This window comes from Amphiura filiformis, chromosome 18 (assembly GCF_039555335.1).
Source record: "Amphiura filiformis chromosome 18, Afil_fr2py, whole genome shotgun sequence".
NCBI classification, from domain to species: Eukaryota; Metazoa; Echinodermata; class Ophiuroidea; order Amphilepidida; family Amphiuridae; genus Amphiura; species Amphiura filiformis.
Window position 1 is genome coordinate 58,363,478 of NC_092645.1, and position 21,390 is coordinate 58,384,867.

Below are 21,390 nucleotides of genomic sequence, written 5' to 3' on the forward strand. Positions count from 1 at the left end.
ATTAAGTTAGCTTAGGCCTATCCTAAATTTGCTGGTAGGGTAAAACTCGTTTTAGGGGGGTGTTTAAAAAAGTTGGCCACACATGCGTATAGGCCTACATTATCATACTTGAGTGCCCCTCCCCCCTCCCCGGTGAAATTTGAGACTCATTTGGTCACCGTCCTAAGCGTCCTTGCCCACACGAGTCGCCCAGGAGTAGGCCCTACCCGGCATTATTAATTATTAGTGGTTAGCCTCCCTAAATACAGTCGCGTATCGTGTTGTCAATTATCGTTACTTGTGTCCATGGATATGACCCCATGTATAAGTAGTCTTCATAGAATTCACACAGTCTATGCCATGTCATTTACGGATACAAAGAGGATAATAATGTTGAGGGCGCCCACAAAATCTTACACCGTCTTACACAATGTTCCAAGGCAAAGTTCAGTTTAATATTTACTCATCGTACAAATACAGACGTTTTATTATGTGATGATGTTGTCTGGATGGGTGGACAGTTGTCACACTGTGGAAAAACAACAACCGGGAATCCGCATTCATTTACAAATAGCATTAAATTAGTATCACATAGTGGCCTCCGCGCAGTGGAAAACCTTAATTCTTTCATCAAAAAGAAATAAAAATGACAAAAAAACAAACGGATCCACCTGTACGCCTATAAAATGGGCACAGAAATTTGTCTCAAATATGAATGAATTTTAAGAAACATACGGGATATGATGAACCAATGACCTGACGCCATGATAGTAGGATCTATTAGTCGTTTTATATACAATGTATATACCGTGTTGTCATAATACCAATATTTGACATAATATATAACGAGTAATATTTAGTATTGTAAATATGCAGTTCATATGCACAAACGAACACTGATCTTTATGATGTTCAGGTTGTTGTACAGGGTGTATCAAAATTAAGTATACAGTTTGAAAATTGACGCTAGATTAAAAAGTATGAGGTCTTTGGTCAAAATTTTCTAGTTGGTAACTTTATCAACATCTTGTCCTCCTACAGCTGAAAAATCACTGGCGTGTGACCATTAATAAGGATTTGGTGGCTACTTTTGTGAGCCGAGTACAAAAAGCAGTTGCGCGAAGTCAATTGGGTTTAAATGCCCGGTGCTTGTTATTGTTGTGCAGCCAAGAAAAACATGCAGGTGTACAGATCATTTGTCCTCATTGTTAAGGTTCCAATCCTATGCATGTGTGAGTTACATAACACGTGACTTTTGGTAAATCTTGGCAACTATCTCCTTACATAATGCTAGGTTTTACTTGACAAGGAGAATATCAACATTAAAATGGATACTCCGCAGAATACGCCAGATAGGGCAAAGGGCCTTCCTTGTTGCAGTGTACCATCGCACCCAGAGTACAGCAGAAGTGCTAAGGAGATTTCGTCAGCAGTACCCAAATGCACGTCCCCCTTAACGTGGCGCTATTTATAAAAATGTTGCGAAATATCAGATAACTGGAACGAGTCGTAATCTGAACAGAAAACACTGTGGTCGACCCCAAACTGGAAGATCTGCTGCTGATATCCTAGCAATTCGTAACATTCTGCAGGCGGGGCAAGCAGGAGGTCAAATTAGCTGCCATCGAAATGGCCTTGGAATTCCATCTGCAACCTTTAACAGAATAACTCGTTTATGACTTTTCATTTCATCCCTATTAGACGATAAGGAGACATCAATTTCAGCAAGCAGATCACCAACGTCGCACTCTGTTCTGTCAGTGGCTTCTTGCCCGTCCTCTATGTTTCCTGGAAGTTTTCATCATTGGCGATGAATCAGAGTTTGCATTAAATGTATCCACAAGTCCTCCTGCAGAACTTGATGAACTTCAGAGATGCATAATTGCACAAGTTGACTTTCTCAGTCAGGACATACCTCTCATTAGACGTGGTGTGAACGCCATGTTGAGAAGAGCCGAAATCTGCGTACAGACGAATTGTGGCTAGGCGACTAGGACTAAAACTGTCAATAACTGTAAACAGTTAAGAAAGTGATGAGACTTTCTTGTGATTTGTATGTTGTTTTGATTTTAATTGACTTCGCGCAACTGCTTTTTGTACTCGGTTCACAAAAGTAGCCACACAATCCTTATTATTGGTCACATGCCAGTGATTTTTCAGCTATAGGAGGACAAGATGTTGATTAAGTTACCAACTAGGGAATTTTGACCACAGACCTCATACTTTTTAATCTAGCGGCAATTTTCAAACTGTATACTTAATTTTGATACACCCTGTACATCTCATATAACATGTCATATAGGAGGTCATATGTGTTGACCTTCTCCTATTGTATTTGTTCATCTGTGTATGGAGAGGATTAGCGCCATTAAAACTCCATCAGTATTTGGGCGTAGTTCAGTGAACTCACCAGATTGCTATTCCAAGTACTTTGATAAATACAGATAATATGTATTATTGGGTCGAGGCGATTGCATTGAAAAACTAATAAATTATTCATAACAGTTACGTAATCAATCGATAGTGCGGACACTTTTCATTTACAAACCACCAAAATTCGTAATCTTTTAGCGTTGGAAAAGAAACCACGTGAATAGAGTGTCATAGCCCTGGTAACAGTCATCTAAGTCATGCATGAGCGGAGATAAATAATGGTTGCGGGATATTATTGACCAACCCTCGTATCATCTCGCTTGGACATGGGTAATGCCATTCTGTTTGGGCTTCCAAAAGATCACAGACTGCAACTTAACAAAATACCGCCGCTAGACTGGTCACCCGCGCAAAACCTTCTGAACACATCTCTCCAGTTTTGTGTGATTTACACTGGCCCCTGTTAACTTCCGGCTTAAATACAAACTAATGCTGCTCGCTTACCGTGTTGTCAATGGAATTGCTCCCTATACATATATGAACTTCTTGACATTTACAACCCTTCTCGCCCTGGTCTCCGTTCTGCAAATAAAACTCTCCTTGTTCAACCTAAATCATCTCGGTCATGGGGTGATCGTGCCTTCTCTGTGGCTCTGTGCAAGGGGGTGACACTAAATTCACGGTTGTTCTATTAGCAACGCAAAATCTATGAAAAATTCAGCTGGTTTACTAGCTAGAAAGTGAGGCCAGTTATCGATCCGTTATAGCTCGTTATGAATAATTCATGTTCGACCCCTTGGATCATGTTAATTGAGTTTGGCAAATAACAACGTTGTTAGTTTTGCGAACTTTGCCTGTTCAATGAGAGTATAGCGCGCCCCCAATACATCTGGGCGCAAAACACACGAAAACGATCCAGTTTAATGAAATGGCGGACGGGTATTCCCATCAGGCACCAGTGATATGTTTTTTTCAAAGAAAGTCTACTAATTTAATATGAAATGACATTTTGCAATAGCAAAGTCAAAATTAGGACTTGCTGTCAATAATATGAAGGAAATATGTGACAGAGGCAAGGTGTGAAATACAAGTAGTATTTAAGTTATAATAACCTTTGATACCCGACCTGACCTTCGATCATGGCGCCATATTCGTCTTATGTATTTCTATTATGCTCTCAAGTATAAAATAAAATACTAATCTGCACTGAGCAGACAGAATGTTACTTGGCTCCCAGCATGAATTATTGATTTTATACGGAGATAAAGAAATGCACAGTGTATGTGCCAGTCGTGTAACAATACTCTAAATATTTACGGTAAATCTGAATAGTGGTCACAGGTTGACATATCATGTGGTCGGGAAATCACGTGGCAACATTTTAAGATTTCAGGATTGTTTACTAGGTAATTGCCATTTGTACTCTTTATTATTTATCTTTGTTAATTAACACATATTTTAAATGCTGATAAATCGTGGTTGGCTACCCATGATATCTGTTAAATTCAAGTTTTATGAATATCATTCTACCACGCAGAGGGGTCACGCAGCAGAATTTCACATCACCTGACTTAGCTAGATTTCGAAGCTCTGCTCTTCAAATTCATGTAAATTTCAAAGTTTATACATTTAATATATTTAATATGATACTAATTTTTGTTATAACCAACTGGTACACGAAATATACTAGCTTATTACCTATACAGAAAGGTGATTATCAGCCTTCACTCAGCAAATTGACATGCCCGGCATATGCAGCCATTCTCCGTCTGGATAACATGACTGTCGCCCTCAATACGTCTGGGCGCAAATTTAGATAACAATACGCTATTTACATATCAATATGGTCTCATGCTAATTAAAGCTGCCCCATCCAGGAGTTCATCTATGCTCTGTGGCTGGTGAATAAAAATGTCACAGCACAACCAGGGGGATGACACTCTATTCACGTGGTTTCTTTTCCAACGCTAAAAGATTACGAATTTTGGTGGTTTGTAAATGAAAAGTGTCCGCACTATCGATTGATTACGTAACTGTTATGAATAATTTATTAGTTTTTCAATGCAATCGCCTCGACCCATTAATACATCCGGGTAATACATAATCTGTATTTATCAAAGTACTTGGAATAGCAATCTGGTGAGTTCACTGAACTACGCCCAAATACTGATGGAGTTTTAATGGCGCTAATCCTCTCCATACACAGATGAACAAATACAATAGGAGAAGGTCAACACATATGACCTCCTATATGACATGTTATATGAGATGTACAACAACCTGAATATCATAAAGATCAGTGTTCGTTTGTGCATATGAACTGCATATTTACAATACTAAATATTACTCGTTATATATTATGTCAAATATTGGTATTATGACAACACGGTATATACATTGTATATAAAACGACTAATAGATCCTACTATCATGGCGTCAGGTCATTGGTTCATCATATCCCGTATGTTTCTTAAAATTCATTCATATTTGAGACAAATTTCTGTGCCCATTTTATAGGCGTACAGGTGGATCCGGTTTTTTTTGTCATTTTCATTTCTTTTTGATGAAAGAATTAAGGTTTTCCACTGCACGGAGGCCACTATGTGATACTAATTTAATGCTATTTGTAAATGAATGCGGATTCCCGGATGTTGTTTTTCCACAGTGTGACAACTGTCCACCCATCCAGACAACATCATCACATAATAAACCGTCTGTATTTTTACGATGAGTAAATATTAAACTGAACTTTGCCTTGGAACATTGTGTAAGACGGTGTAAGATTTTGTGGGCGCCCTCAACATTATTATCCTTTTTGTATCCGTAAATGACATGGCATAGACTGTGTGTAACTTTTTTAAACACCCCCCTAAAACGAGTTTTACCCTACCAGCAAATTTAGGATCAATATGCCTAAGCTAACTTAATACACTAAAGGAAGTTTTGGATGAGAAAACGGACATTTTGATGAGAAACGGCCAAAATGGTGAGAATTTAAATTTTCTCATTCTTTTGGATGAGAAACTTCCTGGTGTGTGTGTCAATCATTATTGTCTTATTAAAATCCGGGACTTTGGTTGACCTGTGCTAGACTCCAGCACATGTTAATGACGCTATTAGACAGTTGTGGAAACACCATGGTCGCAGACCTGCAAAAAAAGCTCAAAAACAGATAGTAATGAAACCAGTTTTTATTTTCCTTGCTCTAGCGAGTTCACAGAGAAGGTGTTTCTAGTACAATGCAGCGTCGGACTCTAGCTGAGAGCGTAGCCTGAGTCCAAACGGACTCCAAGAAGGGCTCTCCATACACAAATGAACAAACACAAAGGAAAGTAGTCTCCTCCGTGACCAGCTTGATTTCGATGGAGCGAAACCAAATTGGCTGCAGAGGAGACGGGTAATTTTGCCATGCAAATGAGGTGAGTGCCCTCTCAAGAATAACTACTCTCTGGCACAACTCTAAAATATAAAAAAAATGGCAAAAACCGTATTTTTGTGCTATTTTGGCCATGTTTGACCTAAAAATGTAATTTTTGCATGGGAAAACAAATAAATATATATTTTATTGATTTAAAAAATATGTCATTATATCAACCTAGTTATTCTGAACAAAAAAGTTAATGCTGGTGAATGGCTGTGAGCTATAGTTTTTGATCTATGGCCCTTTGGACTAAAATAGCATGTTTTTTGTCAATTTTTCCAATTATTAGGCTGAAAATGGTACTTTTTTGTAATTTTAACAAAATTTTCAGTGTTTGGAAAGTGGGAACTTCACATATATTATGGATATATTATAGTACTTTCATTTTAAGCTATTTGTAGATCCACTGGTAGCTCGGTTTCCATGGCAGCAGCAATTATATTGGTCAATTTTACTAATTTCAATGCAGCAAAATCATTTTAGTCATCATTTTACTGCATTGAAAGTAGATAAAATTGCTGCTACCCCGGTAGTGGGCATACTAGTGGATCTTGAAATAGCTTAACATTGAAGTACAATTACATGTCCATATTATTAAGGGCTGGGGTATGAACGTTTGGACAGTATTTATTTTGGGACATCAGAGCACATCAGACATATCGAATTGCATTCTGAATACGAAGAATGTCATTCTGATATCAAATAATTTTGATTTTTGAAATTCGCAATTTAATACACATTTTATGGCAAATCATTAAAATTGATATTTTTGATATTTAACAGTACTTGAAGTAAACTTTATAAATCTGATGATTTATACTTAAAGTGTATGTAGGTGGGATGAAAAGCCGACGATCAATTGAAAATTTTGACCTTTCGTATTGAAGATATGGATTTTTTTCCCAAAACACCAAAAAAAAATTAGGTCTTTTTGGGAAAAAAATCCATATCTTCAATATGAAAGGTCCAAATTTTCAATTGACCGTCGGCTTTTCCTCCCTGCTACATACACTTTAAGAATATATCATTAGATTTATATAATTTACTTCGAGGACTGTTATATATCAAAAATTTGAAAAATATCAAATTTTTATAATTTGTCATAAAATTTGTATTATATTGTGATTTTCAAAAATGTAAATTATTTGATATCAGAAAGACATGCTTCGTATTCAGAATGCAATTCGATAGGTCCGAGGTGCTCTCATGTCCCACAAAAAATACTGTCGAAACGCAATAAACGCTCATTTTAGATCCTTAAGTGAAGTTCCCACTTTCCAAAAACTAACAAGTTGGTTAAAATGGCCATAAAGGACCATTTTTGGCGTAATATTGAAATATTGAAAAAAAAAAACATGCTATTTTAGTCCATATGTGAATTTGAAAGGGCCATAGATCAAAAACTATAGGTCACAGACATTCACCATCTTTTTTCACCATCTTTTTTGTTCAGAATAACTAGGTTGGCATAATGACATATTTTTTAAATCAATAAAATATATATTTATTTTTTTCCCCATGCAAAAATTACATTCTTAGCTCAAAATGGCCAAAATAGCACACAAATATGGTTTTTGCCATTTTTTTTTATATTTTAGAGTTGTGCTGTGACATTTTTATTCACCAGTGTTAGACATCCATGTGACATGTAACATCTACAATAGAAATGAAATTTCTACTCAATTTATTTTGAAAGTTACAGCTACCCAGCAAACACAAAACGTTTTCGACATCATTCGCAAAAAGTTATAAAAGGTTGTCAGAAAACGTTTAAATGTCGGGTTATATAAAGGGTATATTAAGAGTATAAAACGTTTTCATCACCTTAAAAAATATTGTTTGATAATCTACTGCTCAGCAAACAAAAATGTTTTACAGAAAACGTTTAAATGTCGGGTTATATAAAGGGTATAAAAACGTTTTAATAACATTCCAAAAACATTCTTGAAAACTTGATACAAAACATTCTAAACAAAATGTTATTTTGGGGTTGAAAAAATATTTTGCGAAAAATGTTTGCCCAAAATATTTTCAATAACGTTTTAAAAACGTTTTCATGACCTTTATATAACCCGACATTTAAATGTTATTAAAAGGTTTTGAAAAAACATTTTCAGAACATTTCTGTCTTTGCTGGGTTCAAACATTTTAACATAATGTTATTTAAGTATTGACACAATATTTGGCAAAATGTTTGTAAAATAGTTTTCAAAAACATTTTTGAAAACATTTAAAAATATTGTTGTAGTGTGTTTTCATACAAAACGTTTTAAAACGTTATCATGACCTTTATATAACCCGACATTTTAATGTTATTAAAACGTTTTTACCTAAACCAAAAGCCAAAATATAACTTATTTAAAACGTTTTTAAAACGTTTTTGTGTTTGCTGGTATTTAATATTTGATATTTTTGGGCAAAAATGGAAAAAAATCACGAAAAACACATTTTTAACCCTAAATAACTCCTAAATGTCCCAAGTAAAACGTGGGAACTTTTTGGATATTGATTCAGACATATCTTTACTGTTGATTTGTTGTGTTTTCATGTAGTGCCCAAGAGGGGACTACAAAAGTGGAAAACCAAGGGCCGTAGAGATGCATGCCCCATAGTCTATTTATAAAGATATAGCAAACTTTCCATGGTAGAGTTTGGACCCAAGACAAAGTACACCTAAATTAAGTGTCAATTCAGAATTAACCCACATGGCGGGAAATGGCTAACATTTTCCTACACTGTACAGTTTCAAACTAGATTAAATGGGCTAAATTGTCCTTGACATGTGAGGTAGAAAAAGGCATACAAACGAGGGTATGGGATATTATGAAATATTTCCTAGGCTCTTAACCACAGGTTTGGTGGGCTATACAATAGCTATTCAAGACACATGGTATGTAAGGGATAAATTGTGCATATGAGATGTGGGTGGAAGTTAAATTAGAAGTTCACTTCGTGAACAACAAGAAATGTCTTTAAAAAAGACAATGCCTCCAAGATACAAGTGGGCACCTTTTGTTATTAGTTAAGGAGATACTTATAGGCCTAATGCTAGCTTTAAGGTAGCGCTATTGGATATAGATTTTTGTCTGATTGAAATATGTGAGTCCATTCTCTCCTAATACAAGACTGAACATTTTATTTTAATCGGATATTCGGTTACCAAAATATGGCCTGTCAAAATGGCGTGAAACCAAGAAGTTGGCAACAACTTTCTTTTATTTTTGTTATGCAATGTTGTCAGGTAGGCCTTATTTTCTAATTATATATGCAAGAATTAGGCAAAGTAAAATTTTCAGATAGGCTACAAAATAAGATATAAAACCCATGGAAGCCTTTGGCAAATTTGAACACCACTGCAACAGTCCGACACACCGCTAGTCCGAATCTGAAAACACTTTAACAGTCCGACATGCCCCTAGTCCGAATCCGAAATACACTGCGCTAGTCCGAGTCTGGAAAACACTTCGTCAGTCCGAAACTGCGCTGGTCCGAAACTGAAAACCAAAGCTATATTTAAGCAAACAAATGAAAGACTGGCGTGGGAAAAATTAGACCCGCTCACCTGGTTATATTATGTATGGACTATTATGTAATTGGCCCATTATTAATAATGTTTTTTTAAACTACAAAGAACGTTACATGATGATACAAATGATCGATGTGATATTTTAAAAACTAGCAATATAAACTAAGTTACATGATGTACACCAAACAGACCTAATGCGAATAATAAAATGGCGGAGGGGAGGCCAACTCAAGAGCTTTCAGATTGGCCCAGGACAGGGACAAGGCGGGACGGACAAGACAAGACATGACGAAACAAAACATGGAGCAAATACAGTCTGTTTGGGGAGGCAGCCGTTGTGAAAATCTATCAATTGTGCACAAATTAATTAAATCAGAGTTTTAAGCTTAAATGCAATATCCAGAGTATGCACAGCGGGCAAGTGGACTACGGAGTAGTCTATAGGTTTGATGATAATATACCCATCAAATTTGGCCATATGGTTCTCAAATATGTATATGATAGTTGTTATTTTGCTGAAAATAATTAATTCAAGAGCAATTGTACTATTTTAGTAATAATTATCTCGTCATTAGTTTCATGGACATGGCCACCTGTCTTATTACACTTAAGGTGGTACTACATCCCCTGATAAATTTTGTGACTAATTTTGCATTTTTTTTCAAAAAATAACTACACACTGGTAACAAAAGTTATGTATATTATATACGGGCAAAGAATCCAATTACTTCACTGAAATGTCAGTGATTCAAGACAAGTGGTTCATTTATATAAATTATGTTAAGAAATGAGGTACATTCTATAGCGGCACCCCTTTTCTTATCATAAGTAACGTACCGCTTGTCTTGAGTCACTGAAATTCCAGTGTAGTAACTGGATTCCTTGCCCCTATAATAAACATAACTTTTGTTACCATAGTTATTGTTTTTTGAGAAAAATGCAAAAATAGTCACAAATTTATCAAGGGGTGTAGTACCACCTTAACGGCATGCATTTACATTCGTACTCATGGTTATAGTACTGATGACAAAACACAAATAGTATGAAAGTGGGGGTGTGTATGAGTGTAGATTTTATAATTAATGAATTAAAACCATGATCTCAACACGAAATTAAGACGTATCTCAAATGTCTGGTCAAAACTTTTCAACAGGAGACTTTGCCAGTCTCCTGTTGATGGTCAAAAGTTTTGACCGAAAATTTGAGATACGTCTTAATTTCGTGTTGAGATCATGGTTTTAATTCATTTGTTAAAAAACACAATTAATTGTTTGATTGACAAATATCCTCATCTTGTTGTCTGAGAAATTGAAATTCATAATAATTGAATATGGCATTTGAAGCCATTCCTAGGAGTGTATGCAATATAGCCGGAAGCCATGATAATGATCATGAGATTTTGGTAAAAGAAGTCCCTTTTATATTTTATTGTTTTCATTAGGCACGCAATACAAGAAACGTGTCGCACATAGCTTTCTCAAACCCATTTTTTACCTTTAAATGTTGTTTTATTTTTACTTATACTACTGATCGATCATCTTTATAGGCATTTCATCGCCTTTCAACTTGCTTCAAACACAAGACATTTCGACATCATTCGCAAAAGGTTAGAAAAGGTTGTCAGTAAACGTTTAATGTCGGGTTATATAAAGGGTATATAAGGGCATAAAACGTTTTCATAACATTCAAAAACGTTGTTTGATAACTTACTGCAAATATTCTAACATAATGTTATTTAAGTGTTGACAAAATATTTGACAACAAATAGTTTAAAATAACATTTTGAAAACATTTTAAAAGTATTTTATAGTGTGTTTTCATATACAAAACGTTTTCTTGACTTTTATATAACCCGATATTTAGACCTAATGTTATTGTTATTAAAACATTTGTACCAAAACCAAAAATCCAAAATATAACCTAATAAAAACGTTTTTGTGTTTGCTGGGGTATTGCCATTTCTGAAAAGAAAAGGTTTTAAAGGCCCGTTCCGTGATTTGCTCATCCGGACGATTGTAAAATTCATCAAAATTCAGATTTTGGTACATTACCTTTGTCATTGTCATAGATAGATGTGCTAAAATACATACATACATTAAGACAAAATAAGGCATTCACATGAATCTGTCATCAGCAATGTGCTTCACAAGAATACAAAAAAAAAAATGATTAGAAAATTTTAACAGTTAAAGACACAGACAGTAATACCATATGCTATAGAAATCATTTAACTATACCTGCAATTACTCCTTGTTTACGTTTTCTGAAACAACAAGTTGATGCCGAGTCTCTTTTGGCACGGAAATATAAGCCAACCAGGATCTAGAATATATCCAAACAAAGCGAGTTTTTGATTTTAAACCAGTGCTGCTTATGAATGTTATGCGGTGATAAAGGCTCTTGCGTTCTGCTTTACTCGAGTTACGGGGGCGACATTTGTCGCGTTCGTAGATATAATTGTGTACGAGGGATGCATGCCGTTTTAGTGCGCGTGGTGGATATAAAATAATTGGGGCTATAATTCTATGTTTATCCGTTTAGTGGTTTTTATCAGATCGGGCCTCATTTGCTATTGACACATAGAGCCTACTTATCATGCTTATATTAAAATATATCAAACTATGACAATGTCGCTATCTATAATTTGAAGATAGCTCATCAGATCATTTAAATGTCGGTATCTAGGCCTATATTGAACATAGAACATTATAAGATCCTTTGATATTGCTTGCTGAGCGATGGCGATCGGTTTTTAGCCAATGAGGTGGAACGCTTTTTGTTACTTAGGAAAAGTGCGCTACCTCATCGGTCAAAATACCAATCGCTCGTCGCTCAGCGATGGAGTATAAATTTGGCTATTAGTCTGAATTTTGCTATTTTAATACTGAAGATAGCACATATCAGATATTGTGAATGTTGCTATCTACTGAAGATAGCTCACGCATAAGATTATGTGAATGTTGCTATCTACTAAAGATAGCTCACGTATGAGTATGTGAATGTTGCTATCTACTGAAGATAGCTCACGTATAAGATTATGTGAATGTTGCTATCTACTAAAGATAGCTCACGTATAAGATTATGAGAATGTTGCTATCTACTGAAGATAGCTCACGTATAAGATTATGTGAATGTTGCTATCTACTAAAGATAGCTCACGTATGAGTATGTGAATGTTGCTATCTACTGAAGATAGCTCACGTATAAGATTATGTGAATGTTGCTATCTACTAAAGATAGCTCACGTATAAGATTATGAGAATGTTGCTATCTACTGAAGATAGCTCACGTATAAGATTATGTGAATGTTGCTATCTACTAAAGATAGCTCACGTAGGCCTATAAGATTATGTGAATGTTGCTATCTACTGAAGATAGCTCACGTATAAGATTATGAGAATGTTGCTATCTACTGAAGATAGCTCACGTATAAGATTATGTGAATGTTGCTATCTACTGAAGATAGCCCACGTATAAGATTATGTGAATGTTGCTATCTACTGAAGATAGCTCACGTATAAGATTATGTGAATGTTGCTATCTACTGAAGATAGCTCACGTATAAGATTATGTGAATGTTGCTATCTACTAAAGATAGCTCACGTATAAGATTATGTGAATGTTGCTATCTACTGAAGATAGCTCTCGTATAAGATTATGTGAATGTTGCTATCTACTGAAGATAGCTCGCGTATAAGATTATGTGAATGTTGCTAGCTATCTACTGAAGATAGCTCACGTATAAGATTATGTGAATGTTGCTATCTACTGAAGATAGCTCGCGTATAAGATTATGTGAATGTTGCTATCTACTGAAGATAGCTCACGTATAAGATTATGTGCATGTTGCTATCTACTGAGGATAGCTCGCGTATAAGATTATGTGAATGTTGCTATCTACTGAAGATAGCTCACGTATAAGATTATGTGAATGTTGCTATCTACTGAAGATAGCTCATATGTGTAAAAGATTGCATGAAGGTTGTTATAAATAGGCCTACTGAGGCTAACATATTATCATATCATGTGAATGTTGTTATCTTCTGAAGATAGCTCGTGTAAGATGTGTACGTCAGCTTTGTTTGCCTCAAGTGCAAGCATCACAAGGACATGCTCCCATCTAGGCCATGTGGGTCTCTATTCAATCAGTAGGCATGTCTACAAAAACACACCGACTTACATTATTTCAATGTACATAAGAAATAAAAAGCACAAAAACTGACATCAGCAATCAAATCAATCACACGTCCACGTAGTAGGGCCTAAATGATTTGTAACTTGATACAGGTTCACACTTGTTGACATGAATACAATTTTAGGCCTTATCTTTGCTCAAGGAAATGTCTTTCTCAACTAAAAAAATGTTACCACTCTTTGAAATAAAAATTCTCAGTTTTAACTCTTGAACTCTACACCAGGCGGCGAGTGGCATGATAGAGCCGGCAACTTGTGAAACCACCCGGCCGTATGGCATTTTCCATATACTCGGGTTAGTTTTGTGGGGTTCATTATCGAACCCCAACGGTTTTAGCTTGTATTTATATTATTTAGTAACATAGGCCTATTTGTTTGTGATATTTCAAGCGTTTTAAAATTTCAAAATAATCCCATTCAATTACACGGTTGACGATGGAAATTTACTGAATTTAGAGAATGCACGGCGCATACCACCTGCTCTACACATGTAAATATGTTATATTTTAGCTGAGCCTCAATGTCATACTCCTGGGTTCGTTTCAAAATAGATTAGTTTGTAGCATAATTTGAATAAATTCATCTTGATTTATCATCCTATCGCCATTCAAATCGGCTTCTTCTATCATCTCCCATACATCCTTGTCTGTAAACTTCACGCCGGCTTGATGGGCCGCCCTCTTCAGGTCTGTGTAAGAAAGTTTGCCTCGGTTTCCTACAAGTAATAGGGGAAAATTGATTGATATATTGATTGATAAATCGGTTGATTGATTTATCGATTGATTGCTTGATTATAGCAAATTGATTGATATATTGATTGATAAATCGGTTGACTGATCGATTGATTAATTCATTAACCGATTGATTGATTATTGTAAGAGTGAGTGATCAACCGAACGACTGATTTTCATTGATCAATCAATTTATTGGTGCTTTATTGATCAACAAGCAATTGATTGTTTGATTGATTAATTGCTTGATTAGTTGATTTGGCAAATGAGTGAGGGATCGATGAGATCAATTAACATAGTGCAGTTACGTCCACGGCAAATTCACCGTGACCTTTCCAGCCACAAACCCGTTTATTGAAGATTAAACCGATATATGCAGTACTAAACCATTATATAGTAATCTATTGTCCAATGCAAATTTATTACCACATGATAATATTAATCCAATGAGTGACCGAATTGTCCGCTACGGACGACTAATCCAATCGATAAAGACGCTATTGACATGTACGAGCGGAGCTCCACTGACCGAGTTTTGGGGTATTTTTTCACTGGTTTGCAGCTGTTTGCTGTCATTTAGTCATCAAGGCGGACCACCGTTATTATAAGGACTATGCTTATTATTTAAAGATTGACATGTAGAGAATAAGCCATACTTGATTGACAGAAAGTACTAAATTTGTACCTATTACGGTTTTATGACACCAATCTTCTAAATACGACCAAACCATGGCTGCCCGGTGAAGCAAAATGTGCATTGGAATAACACGGCGAGTTTGGATAGATGGTAGGATTTCTTTTTCATAAAATGTATGTTCCCCGTTATTAAAGCTTGTACCGGGTTGAAAATTCATATATTTGGAAAAGAATAAGTAATTGAAACATAGAGCAAGTACTAAAATCATAGCTTTTATACTTTTTGATATATGACGCTAACTAGTTCATCCCATATAGCTACAACACAGCGCTACCAGTAGGGTTCAATTGCCTATATTGTGACTGCCCCTGTGTTGTGTGCATACATGTAGTTAACAATAACTGCATGATGATTGATTGATTAGTTAATTGAAAGAATGTAGATTTAGCAAATAATTTCAGACTTACCAGTATCCATCATTTTAAAACCCTGAAAAATAAATAAATAAATTTATAACAAATTCAAAGTATAGACCTCTGGAATATAAATTTATAAATTATAATAAATTTATATATATATTACATTATATTTTTTATATTATATCCGTGACTTTACGGTAAGTGCTACCCTTTTACTAGTTTTAGTACAATATACAGCCTGTCTCAAAAAAAAAACTGTGCAAGTGAAAAGCGCCCTCTTTGGCAATTAGAAAACACCCTTGTGACGTGATGCTTACATCAACCTCAAGAACACAGTCTTAGCTCTCAAATACCGTTTGTTCTGTTCAATTTGCTCTTTTTAATCTCGAGATATGTTTAGTTAACAACGAAAGGGTAAAATCACAATATATATACAATTGTGCCACTTTTACTAGGGAATAGGGTTGTACATGTAAATCAATGATAGTTGATGCGTCTAATCATGGAAGTAATAGAGAGTTCCCGTGTTTTGGGTTACCCGCCATCTTGGAGGGAAACCTAAACTCCGTTTACAATTTTCAGAATACCAACACTCGCGCAATAATTAGCAAATGTTATTTTGTAGAATGTAGCACCAATAGGGTCATTGACCAAATCAAAGGAATGAGGAATACGGCGGTGCGAATCACGTTATAAACACTATTGTAGTCCGTTCCGCTTGAAAACACGGGAACTCTCTATAGTCTAATGCACTCCCCCTTCGGGGCTCGTGCATTAGACGCATCAACACCAGTGTGCGTGCATTATTTTGTCTAATTGCATTGATTTGTCAAATTTCATGAACTTGTCAAAGTTCATTAACCTATAAGTGTGCAATATTTGTTTGTCTTTTAACATGTCTTGAATGACAAAGAGAACAGTATTTACCATGGTAAAAATCATTGACATGCATGCACATGTATTTAATTTTACAGCAGAATGTGAAATATTTATTTATCGTTTAATTTGTCGTAAGTGGAAAAAGAAAATCATTATACCTTTATCATGATAAAACATTAAAAGCAATTTTGTATTGTTGTGTAATTGATGCATTATTTTGATTTTACGAAGGAACTCTTGATAAACTTGATGCTATCATTGATTTACATGTACAACCCTCTTCCCTAGTAAAAGTGGCACAATTGTGATTTTACCATTTCGTTGTTAAGTAAGCATATCTCGAGATTAAAACAAGCAAATTGAACAGAATAAACGGCATTTGAGAGCTAAGACTATGCCCTTGACGTTGATGTAAGCATTAAGTCACAACGGTATTTTCTAATTGCCACAGAGGGCGCTTTTCACTTGCACAATTTTTTTTGAGATAGGCTGTAAAATGCGACATGCGTGGCAGTGTGGGTCACTTGATACATATGGTGATCGCTTGAAACCAATTTACCTGGATGAGTTCTTCGTATGGATCTCTGGAGTCGCCTTGTCTCAGAGAAACGATTTCCAAAAAATCACTAAATGTTACGATCATCCTGAAATTTAAAAGAAAAGAAAAATCTTGAATAACAACTTTGAAAATAACATCAACAATGTAATAGCTTGAAGTGTGAAGAAACAGGGTAATTTAATGAAAAAGATTTGTGGTAGTGGTCCCGTTATATTCCCCTTGGTATTTTACCAACTTTTCTTGTTATGTTTACTGCAGATAATATACCAATAATGCAGTCAGACACATGCAGTTCTTCAACACCAGAGCCCTTGATCATTTCAAGCTATACATACCCATTTCGCTCATCATCAAGGTCCTCTGAAAACAAACCATAAAAAGAAGGGTTTTTTTAATTGTCGTCATAAGCCAACAACAATTAATGTATATCTGCTAGCTGCCGGCCGCGTTCGTTTTGCGACGCACATTTATCTCGGAAAATGGTCAAATAAACCTTTTTCCAAGTTTTTTCTAATAAAAACATCGGTAAAAATATGTTTTATATCATTTGAATAATTTGAATTGGTGAATACATTTCAGTAATTATATGAATGTAAGTTTTGAATGTTTTTAAACATTCTTAAAAGCATCTCAAGCTTACATTCAACTGATTTTTAGTCGAGTGGATGGGACGCATTCCACGTTGGATTGTAAAACCTTCGTACTATATTCTCTTTGGCAGAGCACCTATAGAAATTTTATGTGGATTTATTTTTACGAATCAGCCACAGACCTATATGGGTTAGGGTATACAATTTCGAATAGTGGTCGCTACCCTAACCATCATGTAACCCTAAAAAACCCTTATTTCTCAACCCTAACCCCGACAGATAATTAACGTTACAGTATTCATTTGTTTGTTTGCTTTATTGTTTTTACAAAAATTGTAGATACAAATTTATTATAGCTGTTACTTACCAACCATTCTAGTTACTGTTTTCATAGATATCTTGAACCCGAGTACCCTCAATGCACGGCGAACATTCACAACATCTATACACCTTTGAAACAAAAGAAATTAATCAAACATTAAATCACACCGGATGCATTTACTAAATACTAGTAGGCCTAATAGGCCTACTTACGACGCATCATATCTTTTCCATTGATTTTCATGTTAGAATTACGATGGTTAAAGGACATAATGCGTCGTAAATGTTAGTGTCAGATATTTCTCGTCTTCTCTGATTCGAATTGAGACCATGGTTCTCCATAGTGTCGATTTTTTGGTGTTCCAAAATGAAGTATTTTCCCTCAAAATAGCCACATGTAGTGAAAATTGTACATAATCATTGGGAATGGCAATTAAAGGAGTATTTCGTGATCCTAGCATCCTCTTTTTATGATATTTTTCAGTAGATATCCACAAAAAAAGCTTATTTCCAAAATTTCAGTTGATTCTGATTTTGCGTTTGCGAGTTATGCATGATTATGTGTATTACACTGCTCCATAGACAATGTGTTGTAATTTCGTTCTGGTGCACCAGAACGAAATTCAAATTTGGCGATATTTTTGCTAAACGAATTAATCTGCAAGAAATATTTGGTACATAAACATTATGTAGCCAGAGGTATCCAGTGGTGTAAAAATCTCAACTTGTTTTGGGAAAAGTGGGGGGATGAGGCTGTTGATCACGAAATGCCCCTTTAAGTTTATTGTATTTAATACCCGTCGATCATGCTACTGTTAGGCATTTTTATACCCGCATGCGAAGCATGGACGGGTATATTGCCATCCTGTGGTTTCATCTCCTTATACCCGCATGCGAAGCATGGACGGGTATATTGCCATCCTGTGGTTTCATCTCCTTCTCCTCCTTCTCCTTCATCAAACACATCATTCTGTCAAGGCTAGCGCTAAAACTACAAAGGCCCTGGGGCCCATATGTGGTACACTTATGGGCCCTACCCCGTAGAAGTGCCTTTTGCCCATCTTGGCCCCAGAGGTCAAATGTCACGGGCCCCAGGGGCCCAAATGTGAAAATACAAATCACGCTGTTTCTCATCAAATGAAGCAGCCTCAGGGCCCCGAGTTGGTACACTGATAGCCCTAGGGGTACTCTATATTTACAAATATACAAGGGCCCCATATGTTATATATTATGGGCCCCAGGGGCCCAAATGTTAACATATGGCGCAACAGATTGACAAGCCTAGCTCTAAAAGTACAAGATCACTAGGGCTCATATGTGGCATATGTATGGGCCCTAAGTTGTAGATGTGCCTTTTGCCCGTTTTGGTCCCAGATGTACAAGGCTAGGGGCCCCATGGGCCTAAATGTTAAAACAAAGGGCCGGCTGTTTCTCAGCAAATAAAGTAGCTACAGGGTTCAGATTTGGTACACAGATATGTCTTCAGTATTATATTGTCATATGTATATATGACCCCCATATGTCACATTATATGGGCCCCAGGGCCCCAATTGCTAAAAAATAGGGCCGGCCGTTACTCAGTAAATAAAGCAGCTACAATGCCCAGCTTGAGTCTACTGATAGCACTTGAGAATTATATTTCAAGATATGTACATGAGCCCCATAAGTCAAATATTATGGGCCCCAGGGCCCCAAATGTTAAAACAAAGGGCCGGCCGTTTCTCATCAAATAAAGCAGCTTCCGGGCTCAGAATTTGTACACAGATAGCACCTGAGAATTATATTGTTACTAACACCCACACCCCCCACCCCACACACATAGGACTAAACAGACAGATCCGTATGATAATATAATAATTGGAAATACCAGCGTGAAGCGTTAAGGCTGTTCCATTTAATTTACCCCCTCTGAAATGGCCCCAAAATAGGCTGTTCCGTTTAAGTTACATACTCCTTCTGAAATGGCTGTTCCATTTAATTGACATACTCCCTCTGGAATAGTTTTCAGTGCAACCTACATTCAATTAAAGCTTGTGACTTGGACTTCCACATTTTACACATTTTCTGCCCAATTAGGCGACTTTTTACAATTTCTTTGTTTTAAGTCATCAGCAAATAAGGACTGTAAGTTTGGGTACACCGATAACATGCGGGTATAGCCGTCTTTGTGTACACATATATAGCCTTCTAGTTCTTCTTCTTTTCCTATCAAACACATCATTCTGTCAAGGCTAGCGCTAAAACTACAAAGGCCCCAGGGCCCATATGTGGTACACTTATTGGCACTACCCCGTAGAAGTGCCTTTTGACCATCTTGGCCCCAGAGGTCAAAGGTCACGGGCCTTAGGGGCCCAAATGTAAAAATACAAAGCATGCCGTTTCTCATCAAATGAAGCAGCCTCAGGGCCCTGAATTGGTACACTGATAGCCCCAGGGGCACTCTATATATACAAGTTTACATGAGCCCCATATGTCATATATTATGGGCCCCAGGGCCCCAAATGTTAAAGTAAGGGGCAACAGATTGACAAGCCTAGCTCTAAAGCTACAAGGGCACTAGGGCTCATATGTTGCACATGTATAAGCCCTAAATTGTAGATGTGCCTTTTGCCCATTTTGGCCCCAGATGTACAAGGCTAGAGGCCCCAGGGGCCCAAAGGTTAAAACAAAGGGCCGGCCGTTTCTCAGCAAATAAAGTAGCTACAGGGCTCAGATTTGGTACACAGATAGGTCTTCAGTATTATATTGTCATATGTATATATGAACCCCATATGTCACATAATATGGGCCCCTGGGCCCCAAACGCTAAAACATAGGGCCAGCCGTTACTCTGTAAATAAAGCAGCTTTAGGGCTCAGAGTTAGTACACATATTGCATCTTAAAATCACATTGTTATATGTACATGTGAGCCCCATATATTACATTATATGGGCCCCAGGGCCCCAAACGCTAAAACATAGGGCCGGCCGTTACTCAGTAAGTAAAGCAGCTACAGTGCCCAGCTTGAGTCTACTGATAGCACTAGAGAATTAAACTTCAACATATGTCCATGGACGTCATAAGTCAAATATTATGGGCCCCAGGGCCCCAAATGTTAAAACAAAGGGCCGGCCGTTTCTCATCAAATAAAGCAGCTTCCGGGCTCAGAATTTGTACACAGTAGCACCTGAGAATTATATTGTTACTAACACCCCAACACCCCCTCCCCACGTACGTAGGACTATTAATATAATAATTGGAAATACCAGCGTGAAGCCTTAAGGCTGTTCCAGTTAAATTACATACCCATTGGCTGTTCCTTTTAATTTACATACTCCCTCTGAAATGGTCCCAAAATAGGCTGTTCCGTTTAATTTACATACTCCCTCTGAAATGGCTGTTCCATTTAATTTACATACTCCCTCTGGAATAGTTTTCCCCTAATCATATTGTATAGCCTCACTGTGAATAAGAGAGACTGACAACGACAATCTATGGAGAGATAACTCCCCTGGGAGGGGACTTTTTACAAGTTCTTTATTTGCACGAGAGTGCAGCAAATAAGGACTGTAAGTTTGGGTACACCGATAACATGCGGGTATAGCCGTATTTGTGTACAAATATATAGCCTTCTAGTTATACCCGTATGCAGAGCATGCAGGGTATCTTCCCATCCTTGGGTTTCATCTTCTCCTCCTCCTTCTCCTCCTCCTCCATCAAACACATTATTCTGTCAAGGCTAGCGCTAAAACTACAAGGGCCCCAGGGCCCATATGTGGTA

General features: G+C 36.6%; 1 protein-coding gene across 1 annotated transcript in view; it reads right to left on the reverse strand.

Moving 5' to 3' along the window:
- Window positions 1–13,040: 13,040 nt before the first annotated feature.
- Window positions 13,041–21,390, reverse strand: part of LOC140139258 (centrin-1-like) — a 32,097-nt gene continuing 23,747 nt past the window's right edge. The window contains exons 2-6 of the mRNA XM_072161039.1: window positions 17,676–17,758; window positions 17,054–17,078; window positions 16,719–16,803; window positions 15,329–15,350; window positions 13,041–14,208 (exon numbers count right to left, since the gene is read on the reverse strand). Coding sequence (XP_072017140.1) covers window positions 14,036–14,208; window positions 15,329–15,350; window positions 16,719–16,803; window positions 17,054–17,078; window positions 17,676–17,758 — 388 coding nt within the window. The 3' untranslated portion in view covers window positions 13,041–14,035. The remainder of the gene's footprint in view (window positions 14,209–15,328; window positions 15,351–16,718; window positions 16,804–17,053; window positions 17,079–17,675; window positions 17,759–21,390) is intronic.